The sequence below is a fragment of the Oncorhynchus mykiss genome, chromosome 26 (genome assembly GCF_013265735.2).
Source record: "Oncorhynchus mykiss isolate Arlee chromosome 26, USDA_OmykA_1.1, whole genome shotgun sequence".
Taxonomy (NCBI): domain Eukaryota; kingdom Metazoa; phylum Chordata; class Actinopteri; order Salmoniformes; family Salmonidae; genus Oncorhynchus; species Oncorhynchus mykiss.
Window position 1 is genome coordinate 36,785,166 of NC_048590.1, and position 12,283 is coordinate 36,797,448.

Here is a 12,283-nt window from a genome sequence, read left to right on the forward strand (position 1 = left end):
GTTGTGGGGGTGGCAGCATCATGTTGTGGGGGTGCTTTGCTGCAGGAGAGACTGGTGCACTTCACAAAATAGATGGCATCATGAGGCAAGACAATTACAGGGAAATATTGAAGCAACATCTCAAGACATCAGTCAGGAAGCTAAAGCTTGGTTGAAAATGGGTCTTCCAAATGGACAATGACCCCAAGCATACTTCCAAAGTTGTGGAAAAATGGCTTAAGGACAACAAAGGCAAGGTATTGGAGTGGCCATTACAAAGCCCTGACCTCAATCCTTTTGAACATTTGTGGGCAGAACTAAAGAACCGTATGCGAGCAAGGAGGCCTACAAACCTGACTCAGTTACACCAGAATGGGACAAAATTCACCCAACTTATTGTGGGAAGCTTGTGGAAGGTAACCCAAAACGTTTGACCCAAGTTAAACTATTTAAAGGCAATGCTACCAAGTACTAATTCAGTGTATGTAAACTTCTGACCCACTGGGAATGTGATGAAACAAATCAAATCTGAAATAAATAATTCTCTCTACAATTATTCTGATATTTCACGTTCTTAAAATAAAGTGGTGATCCTAATTGACCTAAGACAAGGAATTTTTACAAGGATTAAATGTCAGGAATTGTGAAAACTAAGTTTAAATGTATTTGGCTAATGTGAATGTAAACTTCCGACTTCAACTGTATATCGCCAGTGAACAATAAATAACATTGTAATTCTGGATTCCTTGAAGTGCCTGTAACTGGGTCAATGTGAAAGAATAGAGTAAGACAGGCTTCATGGATAGTCAGAATATGTTTAATAAAAATAATTAAACTTCAATTTCCTCTATATAACTTTATAGAAAGTAATCCAATAAATTACAAATTACTTTTTAAGATGCTTGTCCTCCTCACTACATAACACATTATTCCACTACACAGACCACAACTTGTCCTCCCCACTTCATAACGTATTATTCCACTACACAGACCACAACTTGTCCTCCCCACTACATAACGTATTATTCCACTACACAGACCACAACTTGTCCTCCCCACTTCATAACGTATTATTCCACTACACAGACCACAACTTGTCCTCCCCACTACATAACGTATTATTCCACTACACAGACCACAACTTGTCCTCCCCACTTCATAACGTATTATTCCACTACACAGACCACAACTTGTCCTCCCCACTTCATAACGTATTATTCCACTACACAGACCACAACTTGTCCTCCCCACTACATAACGTATTATTCCACTACACAGACCACAACTTGTCCTCCCCACTACATAACGTATTATTCCACTACACAGACCACAACTTGTCCTCCCCACTTCATAACGTATTATTCCACTACACAGACCACAACTTGTCCTCCCCACTTCATAACGTATTATTCCACTACACAGACCACAACTTGTCCTCCCCACTTCATAACGTATTATTCCACTACACAGACCACAACTTGTCCTCCCCACTTCATAACGTATTATTCCACTACACAGACCACAACTTGTCCTCCCCACTACATAACATATTATTCCACTACACAGACCACAACTTGTCCTCCCCACTTCATAACGTATTATTCCACTACACAGACCACAACTTGTCCTCCCCACTTCATAACGTATTATTCCACTACACAGACCACAACTTGTCCTCCCCACTACATAACGTATTATTCCACTACACAGACCACAACTTGTCCTCCCCACTTCATAACGTATTATTCCACTACACAGACCACAACTTGTCCTCCCCACTACATAACGTATTATTCCACTACACAGACCACAACTTGTCCTCCCCACTTCATAACGTATTATTCCACTACACAGACCACAACTTGTCCTCCCCACTTCATAACGTATTATTCCACTACACAGACCACAACTTGTCCTCCCCACTTCATAACGTATTATTCCACTACACAGACCACAACTTGTCCTCCCCACTTCATAACGTATTATTCCACTACACAGACCACAACTTGTCCTCCCCACTTCATAACGTATTATTCCACTACACAGACCACAACTTGTCCTCCCCACTTCATAACGTATTATTCCACTACACAGACCACAACTTGTCCTCCCCACTTCATAACGTATTATTCCACTACACAGACCACAACTTGTCCTCCCCACTTCATAACGTATTATTCCACTACACAGACCACAACTTGTCCTCCCCACTACATAACGTATTATTCCACTACACAGACCACAACTTGTCCTCCCCACTACATAACGTATTATTCCACTACACAGACCACAACTTGTCCTCCTCACTACATAACACATTATTCCACTACACAGACCACAACTTGTCCTCCCCACTTCATAACGTATTATTCCACTACACAGACCACAACTTGTCCTCCCCACTTCATAACGTATTATTCCACTACACAGACCACAACTTGTCCTCCCCACTTCATAACGTATTATTCCACTACACAGACCACAACTTGTCCTCCTCACTACATAACACATTATTCCACTACACAGACCACAACTTGTCCTCCCCACTTCATAACGTATTATTCCACTACACAGACCACAACTTGTCCTCCCCACTTCATAACGTATTATTCCACTACACAGACCACAACTTGTCCTCCCCACTACATAACGTATCATTCCACTACACAGACCACAACTTGTCCTCCCCACTTCATAACGTATTATTCCACTACACAGACCACAACTTGTCCTCCCCACTTCATAACGTATTATTCCACTACACAGACCACAACTTGTCCTCCCCACTACATAACATATTATTCCACTACACAGACCACAACTTGTCCTCCCCACTTCATAACGTATTATTCCACTACACAGACCACAACTTGTCCTCCCCACTACATAACATATTATTCCACTACACAGACCACAACTTGTCCTCCCCACTTCATAACGTATTATTCCACTACACAGACCACAACTTGTCCTCCTCACTACATAACACATTATTCCACTACACAGACCACAACTTGTCCTCCCCACTTCATAACACATTATTCCACTACACAGACCACAACTTGTCCTCCCCACTTCATAACGTATTATTCCACTACACAGACCACTTGTCCTCCCCACTTCATAACGTATTATTCCACTACACAGACCACAACTTGTCCTCCCCACTTCATAACGTATTATTCCACTACACAGACCACAACTTGTCCTCCCCACTTCATAACGTATTATTCCACTACACAGACCACAACTTGTCCTCCCCACTTCATAACGTATTATTCCACTACACAGACCACAACTTGTCCTCCTCACTACATAACACATTATTCCACTACACAGACCACAACTTGTCCTCCCCACTTCATAACGTATTATTCCACTACACAGACCACAACTTGTCCTCCCCACTTCATAACGTATTATTCCACTACACAGACCACAACTTGTCCTCCCCACTTCATAACGTATTATTCCACTACACAGACCACAACTTGTCCTCCCCACTTCATAACGTAATATTCCACTACACAGACCACAACTTGATAATTTTGCAACAGTCCAAGAAACAACCAAACAAAAACAAGAACAGACTTATTGACTTTAGGATATTATCAAGCTTGAAACAAAAAATACAATGCCAATAATCAATTTTCGTCATTTCAGCACCTACTTTACCCAAAATGAAAATTCTAATTAACGTCTAGTAGTGTGTGCTTTATTCGTCTCTGTCTGTTGCATATTGGTCATTTCATTGTGCCAGTGAGGCGAGTCTATGACTGATCTAATCAGTCAGTTCAGCACTGTAAATGTATGTGACATAGGGAGACCTATAACAAACTACCAGAAATATCTCATCAAAATACATAATAAAAGCAAATATATTGTTCCATCTTTAGTCAAATCCAGCTCTCCCTTCAGTACTAACATTTCAACTTAAACAGAGCTATGGGTCTGTCTATAGCAAATTAAGCAGGCTTCTTGTCACACTAGTAGGAATGAATCCATGCCTGTTGTCTGCCTGTTGGGTCTGAAAATAAAGCCTGCTAAAACAATCATATTTGGGTGAATATTGTAATCTGGAAGCAGCAAAGGCTGGGCTTCTGCCCAAGGGCACTGGTACATTTAGGGATAGACTAGGTATGAAGTGGAACAAAATGACAGTTGAAGGTTGTTCTATTGAATTCACTAGGAGACCTAGTGGTCGGAACCAGCCCAAACTAAAGTGGCAAACTGACAATGTTAAATCTATTTAGGTTGACTTTCAGGAAGAGTAACAACCTGGCTGTCTCTCAGTTTACACACAGAAACCATGGTAAAGGACATCATAGGTGAATGGGGTAAACAAAACATCTTTAAAGTAAATGTTATTTCAGTGAGTGGAGGTTCTTCATCAGTCTTGGTTTAGACAACAGGGCAGGGCTGTCTGTCTGGTAGGCTTGTATACGTTGATGAATGGGTTCAATATAGGCTCAGTGAACAGCTAAATGAAGGCTGAAAGAGACTAAATGAATGTCTCTACCACAGATGTAACCTGTTGTGACGTTTCATTGTCACCATGTAAAATAAAACGTCCCATTCCTCTTCAAGATCATTTCCAAATGTGTGCCTGCCTAGCAGTCCAAGGTGTACCGACAGTTCTCCTACACGGTGCTGTATCAATCCGGAAAGCACTGTTCCACTAAACATAATTACAACAGGTACTTAGGGTATACTGAATTCCAGTCTCAGTGTCTCCCTTGGTTACCACGAGGATGAGCACAGATGAGCCATGTCATATGGTAATGAAAAAATACACCACCATTGAGCCGAATCTATCTGTTAAATCACATCAGATACTGACTGGAAATTGAGTGAGAAAGTGAGGGTGTAAAATACACAGAGGTACAGCGAGCGTAAGGACACTTCTACATCCATCAGTCTGTCTGCCGATCCAGTCATCAGTGGATTGATCAGTAAGACATATGGAGAAATGAACTAGCCTGGTGAAATCAGACTGAACAATGTGTTTAGTGATGAAACAGCATATCAGTTTGGATTCCAGGCTAGAAATTAACACTTAAAAGCCTCCAATTCCCATGAAACAGAGATCATAGTCAGCAAAGCAGCTCAGTTCTAAAGGAAGGTCTGGATATTCAGTCTTACTCAAGCCTAAACTTAACCTACCATAGCCAACCCAATCCTATTCAGAATCACTGCAATCGATGTATAAACTATGCTTTTCTACAGTCAATTATGAAAATAATTTTGATGACTCAGTAATCTACAATTATATCAGAGACAATACAAACCCCTCTGGTCCCTCAATACACATAGCTACTTAATTACTAGTTTATGATAGCCAGGTAATTCAACACAACAGGGACACACTGTGTTCAGAATGGAAGACTACAGACATCACCCACAATCAGAGCTCATTGGAGATTCTTCAGCTCACTCGATAGCAGAAGGCGGCACTACGAGTGGAACACAGATACTGATGGGCTTTTAAAGTATTAAAGATGACTCAGGGGGTGTTGAGTATACTATGTTGACTATACCAGCAGTCACTGTTTATGTGACTTCACTTTTGGTTGTAGAACCCAATGCTCTAGCCTCCCCAATACACACCACCATACACAATGGCCCGGTTGATGCTGCACCGCATGGGACACAATCAGTACATGGCCTGAAGAACACACTGACTCAGCCAAAACGGAAAGAAACGCCCACGCAAACAAACACACACAGCCAGAACACAGTGAGTGGTAGTCTCGCAGACTCAAGGCACTGGAAGAGACTAAGCGAGTGGAAGCTCTCAAGAGTATGCCATGAAGAACACAGATCCCAGCGGGGATGAGTGAGCCAGCCTTGCCAATACACACACAACAGGATGTATTTGCAGTGAACTCAATCCCTTCTATACTCTGCTGAGGTAACGATGCAGTCTAAAAAACACTGGGGTGGAATTTAGTGTCTTTTCTGTCCCAGCGAAAGCAGCATTTGGCGCAGCCTTGCTGTCAGGTTGCTGTCCTTTCAGTCCTTAGGGGAGTAGACCCAACTGGTTATGTGCTAGCGAGTGTAATATGGGAAACTAAAGTGCACCTCAGTGTCAAAAGAACCATGTGTGTTGGTTGTGCGAGACAGGCAGGGGAGACTACATTCCAAAATGCACACTAGCATACTACTTAGAATGAATGTCCAATACATTTCTTCATTTGAATAACTGTCTTAGTGTGGACATTGGAACAGAGACTGAACACCTCTCCCTTGTGTGAGAAGCATGGCTGATGAAGGATCTACAGCTTCAGTCACATTCATTAGCTGCCCGAGTTATTGCTGACTTTTCCAAACGTATGATCCGCAAAGTATACTGTAAGTGTCAAGAAGAAAACCTGTAAAAGTATTTACAAAGGAAAGCTAAATATTCAAGGTCTTTTCCTCCCACTACAAAATATATGAACAGTACAGCTCAGCAGAGAGCACATATTTATTTCCTCTTTTTTAATAAAATTAAATCCCAACATGATAATTACAATAATGCCATTTTGATTTCTTTTTCTCAGTTTGTTGCAATTGTACATCAATGTGTGTAGGCCTAATACAAGTTCACAAAGTTCAGAAATCTACTAAAGTTTGACATGCAAAATGTCTCTCAAAACAAGATTGTACCTTTTTGAACAAATACTGAAAGTTCATTTCAGTTTCTTCTAGGTCATGGTTCTTCTTGTCACTTTTGTAGTCTTTATTACACAACATTTTAGTTCGTTTTCTGTATTTACATGAAAATAAATCACAACGTAAGTGCAGGGAAATCCATATATATGTGTAATATATACAGCACTAGTCAAAAGTTCGGACACGCCTATTCTTTCCAGGGTTTTTCTTTATTTTGACTATTTTCTACATTGTAGAATAGTGAAGACATCAAAACTATGAAATAACACATATGGAATCAAGTAGTAACCAAAAAAATGGTTAAACAAATCAAAATATATTTTATATTTGGAGATTCTTCAAAGTAGCCACCCTTTGCCTTGATGACAGCTTTGCACACTCTTGTTATTCTCTCAACCACCTTCATGAGGTAGTCCCCTGGAATGCATTTCAATTAACAAGTGTGCCTTGTTAAAAGTTAATTTGTGGAATTTATTTCTTTGTAATTCGTTCGAGCCAAACAGTTGTGTTGTGACATGGTAGGGGTGGAACAGCTCAAATGAGCAAAGAGAAATGACAGTCCATCATTACTTTAAGACATGAAGGTCAGTCAATATGGACATTTTCAAGAACTTTGAAAGTTTCTTTTAGTGCAGTGGCAAAAACCATTAAGCAATATGATGAAGCTGGCTCTCGTGAGGACCGCCAGAGGAAAGGAAGAAACAGAGTTACCTCAGCTGCAGAGGATACGTTCATTAGAGTTAACTACACCTCAGATCAGAGCCCAAATGAATGCTTCCTTCAGACACATCTCAACATCAACTGTTCAGAGGAGACTTAATCAGGCCTTCATGGTCGAATTGCTGCAAAGAAACCACTACTAAAGGACACCAGTAAGAAGAAGAGACTTGCTTAGGCCAAGAAACACAAGCAATGGCTATTAGACCGGTGAAAATCTGTCCTTTGGTCTGATGAGATAATCTCTGCATGTGTGGTCCCCACCGTAAAGCATGGAAGAGGAGGTGTGATGGAGTGGGGGTGCTTTGCTGGTGACACTGTCTGTGATTTATTTAGAATTCAAGGCACACTTAACCAGCATGGATACCACAGCATTCTGCAGTGATATGCCATCCCATATGGTTTGCATTTAGTGGGACTATTATTTGTTTTTCAACAGGACCATGACCCAAAATACACCTCCTGGCTATGTAAGGGCTATTTGACCAAGGAGAGTGATGGAGTGCTGCATCAGATGACCTGGCCTCCACAACCACCTGACCTAACCCAATTGAGATGGTTTGGGATGAGTTGGACCACAGAGTGAAGGAAAAGCAGCCAACAACTCCTTCAACTGTTGGAAAAGCATTCCAGGAGAAGTTGGTTGAGAGAATGCCAAGAGTGTGCAAAGCTATCAAGGTAAAGGGTGGTTACTTTGAAGAATCAAAAATTTGTTGAACACTTTTTTGGTTACTACATGATTCCCTATGTGTCATTTCATATGTTTGATGTCTTCACTATTATTCTACAATGCAGAAAATAGTAAAACCCTTGAATGAGTAGGTGTGTCCAAACTTTTGGCTGGTACTGTATGTGTGTACATTTCTAATAGATACATAAATATATTTATATATTCATTAGGTTCAGTCTTCATCACTGGAGTCTGATGACCCATCAGATGATGAAGAAGAGCTCCCAGACTCTGATGAAGAAGATGACTCCGCCTTCCCCGAGCCTTCTGGACCACTGTTCTCCTCCTTGTGTTCCCCTGACTCCTCCCTCTTGTCACTAAGACCCTCCTCTTCCTGACACTCCGGTGTTCTCCTTGGCGACAGAGGTTTTGAGGGGGCGGTCTTAGAGGTCTTAGTGGGCTTGTGGGGTTTGTGGTCACTGTTTGAGTCACTGTGTGGTGGCTGTGTGGTGGACACAGGAAGGTTAAGGCCTGGAGTGAGAAGCATCCCTGGGTAAAGCATACTGGAGAGAAACAAGGGGTTAAGAGACAGAGGGTGACTGGAGGCTGCCTGGGCAGCAGAAGCACTTAGTGGGGTGGTGGTGGAGGTGGTGGCAGAGGAACTGGAGGGGGAATGGACACTGGGGACGTGGCCGTCCACGTCCCTGCTTTGACCTTCTGTCCTTTCACCTTTGGTGTCCGTGGTGTGGGAGAGGCCGTGGGAGTGGGAGGAGGAGGGGGCATTGGAGGAGGCAGACGAGGGCTCCCCTCCTCCTCCTTCTCTGCTTCCCTTCTTCCTCTTCCTCTGCTCAGCTCCCCCCGTGGCGTCCTGTGGGGGCTTCCCCAGCAGACCCCCCATGCTCAGGAGGTTGGGAAGCCCAGCCATGCCAGAGAGCATCATGGGAAACATGGCGGCCAGGTTGTTAGCATCGGTGGGCAGGCCCATGAGGCCGGCAGTGAGCTGCAGTGACTGGAGACTTTGGAGGTTCTGCTGGAAGGCCTGTAGACTAGATAGATCCATGCCAGAGAGGAGGCCGTTGGCCAGCAGGGGGTTGAGGCCCAGGGATGGGTCCCCCTGGTTGGCTGTAGCTGCAGCCTTGGCCAGGGCGCTCTTGGGCCTCCGTCCACGCCGACTCACCTCCTCTGGTACGATGGGTCCTGTCAGGATCCGGTCAAACATGCTCTCTGGGAGGTAGCCCTGAAGGACAGACAGAGAAACACAGGGTTAGCACTCTAATCAACAACCATTACATAACTACAGTTAGAAACTGGGTAGTTCCAGCACTGAATGTTGATTGGCAGACACCCGTGGTAAATCAGACCGTATACCACGGGTATGACAAAACATGTATTTTTACTGCTCTAATTACGTTGGTAACCAGTTTATAATAGCAATAAGGCACCTCAGGGGTTTGTGGTATATGGCAAACCATATTGCGTTGTGCATAAGAACAGCCCTTAGTCGTGGTTTATTGGCCATATACCACAGCCCCTCGGCCTTATTGCTTAACTATACCACAGTTACTGCACTGACAACTAGCCAAGCTAGATACATGTAGTTCTATTATTCCTCTTGTATACACGTGAAGTAGACCTGTGGGGTGTTCTACAGCATATGAAGGAGGTAAAGGCTATCAGACTTACCGACTGCTTGACGACGTCGGCCCACTCTGGTGGAACCCCGTACTCTGGGTTCTCCTGAAGGAACCGACACAGGTCCTTTAGAGGGGGGGCGAAGGCCCCACCAACCTGGGGAGAGGACGGGAGGACAACATGAGACACACACACACACACACATACACGCACACACGCGCACACACACACACACGCGCGCGCACACACACACACACCTCACCTTGCGTGCATTTCTCCTGTTGATGATCTGGACCCTCTCCTCTCCTGTCAGACTGTTGACATCGATCTTGTTGGGGTTCCTGCAGCGATGCCTCTTCTGCTTGGGTCTACCATCCTGCTGGAACTGCTCCAGCTGCCTCTTATTCACTCCCTGAGGAGGAGAAGAGAGGGTCAGGGATACAGAGGTTCAACTACAGGACTACATCCAAAACCATTTCTACTGTCAATGGAAATCATGGTTGGGGTCAATTGCATTTAGATTCAAAATGCAGATGGAATTTCTGTTTATGTCATGAACTGACTGAATGGAATTGTCCGTAACCCTGACGGATGTCTATTGTAGCTGTACAGTATATTCACAGCCCTTAATAAACCCTGGGTTAGGGATAGAGGAATGGAGAATCAGAGGGTGAGGAAGAGGAAGGGAGGGACTCACAGGGATGAAGGCCCCTGTGTCAGCCACAAAGCCTGGGTGTTCTTTGAGCCACAGCTCCAGCTCCCTCCTCCTGGGGGCATCGTCTCCGGCCAGACGGGTCCCATCTTTCAGGTTGATGACAGAGACTCTGCTCTCTGTGTCCATAGGGCCCTGGGCCCCTAGGGGGCTACCCTGCCCTGAGGCAATAGACAGCCCAGTGCCAGCCTGACTCATACCACCCCACGCCGGGGGCACCTGGAGATGCAGGGTAGACATCATCCCATCAGTGAATTTCTAGTGGCTAGTGTTTGTATAGACATGCTAGCACAGCCCTCATACGGCCTCCTATACTTCAGTACACACAGTAAATCCTATATTTCATTTTCAAATGCTAGGTAAACACATTTAGGCATACTCTTCAAACTTTAAATATCTCTTAAAACCATGCAATCACATGTAGCTTTCCAGTATCCAGTGTTTAAGGACTAAATAATTGAAGGACCTAAGATGGCAAGATAGGAGTGAGAGGATTGACAGGGAAGACGCAGAGCCTCAAAGAGAGTAAATTAAGATCTTACGCTTTCAGGCACGGCTGGTCCTCTTTTCCTGTTCATAAAGAGCAGGTCCATCCCCTCCACATTCTTCCTCCTTCCTCTCCTCCTCTTCACCACCGGCTGGCCATCCATACCTCCGTTCAGCTTCATCTGACCCGCCAGACCTGTAGAGGCTGGAAACACACAAACAACGTGTCCCAGATTAAAACAGAAGACTAAAGCAGTACACACCATCACGATCATGAATGTACAACATATGGGGAAATGTATCTTTGCTGCCATCTAGTGATACTAAATAAAAAGCTCACAGTTTAGCTTTGAGATTTCTCATGAAGGGTATTCTTTACCAGACAGGAATGAACTTTCAATTGTATAAACTAACAATACATTGCTGTTAAAACCGGACTTTGTGGTCAGCCCTAGTCTGTATGTACCCTGTGGGAAGCTGGCAGCCTGGGGCTTGGTGAAGTCAGCCAGACTGGTGTCTGAGGCACTCTGGAGCTCATGGAGCCTTGTAAGGTACTGCTGCTGGCTAAGGGGCCCCTCCTCAGGCTCCAAGGGCCTTTTCAGGGGCTGGCCGGGACCCTGCTTCTGGAAGGTCAGCTTCAGACCCCCCTCCTGCTGCAGAGAGAGGGGCGGTCAGTCAATTACACAGAAACACAAGGTCACACTGTCTGATGGCATTGGAGCCCCTTCTACAGAAAAAAACGAGCCAAAACATAACAGAAAAAGGGAGGGGGTCTAAGTGCTTGTTTTGATTTTCACTGCATTGGCACAATAGTTTGTTGGCTTGTAAGGCTTTGCTCTAAGAGCATTCTGTATTCTTGGAAGTTGGAAGTAGGGATAGTTATGGGTATGGACACAGCATATACTGTAGCAGCTAGAAGCGTATAGGGTAAGTTGACTATGCAATGTCAGGAGATTACTAAAGGACTATGTCACAGGGAAGGCTGTGGCTTTCAGCAGTCAGTGGCCATTTTATTGAATATTTGACACAAATGCTCCTCCCTCTGTTGCTATGGCAATGTAGGCTCATAGCTAGCTACTGTAGTATTAAAGCAAGCAGGAAGCAGGCCTGCATGGTTAATAGCCCAGCTGCTATCAGCCCCATTAGAGACAAAACACCCACAGTACTAGAGCCCCATCACAATTCCCCACAATAGCGAGCCAGCCCCATCTCAATCAGATGAACCTTCTCAAACCCCAGTGTCTCCCCACACTAAGCTTCTTATTAGCTTCCCATCCATGAACGACTGATTTATGTAAAAATGTAATTACAGCCCAGATCCCAATCCACATGGAGTGGGTAGAAATTAAAGAGGGTATTACTATTAAACAAATCAGTGTTCTAGGCAGCAGCCAAAACAACAAAATCAAAATCCCCAACAAAACATGCTGAAA

At 44.0% G+C, this 12,283-nt stretch overlaps 1 protein-coding gene across 9 annotated transcripts in view; it reads right to left on the bottom strand.

Annotated features, from left to right (window-relative positions):
- Positions 1–8,120: 8,120 nt before the first annotated feature.
- The window catches only part of LOC110506740 (chromodomain-helicase-DNA-binding protein 9), a 120,375-nt gene continuing 116,212 nt past the window's right edge, over positions 8,121–12,283 (bottom strand). For 8 of the 9 annotated variants that reach the window (XM_036963371.1, XM_036963372.1, XM_036963369.1 and 5 more), the window contains 6 exons: positions 11,317–11,503; positions 10,907–11,055; positions 10,350–10,583; positions 9,915–10,064; positions 9,704–9,808; positions 8,121–9,257 (listed from right to left, as the gene is read on the bottom strand). In XM_036963371.1, the coding sequence (XP_036819266.1) occupies positions 8,253–9,257; positions 9,704–9,808; positions 9,915–10,064; positions 10,350–10,583; positions 10,907–11,055; positions 11,317–11,503 (1,830 nt within the window). In that variant the 3' untranslated portion in view covers positions 8,121–8,252. The remainder of the gene's footprint in view (positions 9,258–9,703; positions 9,809–9,914; positions 10,065–10,349; positions 10,584–10,906; positions 11,056–11,316; positions 11,504–12,283) is intronic. The other variant, XM_036963373.1, reaches the window with a different exon arrangement.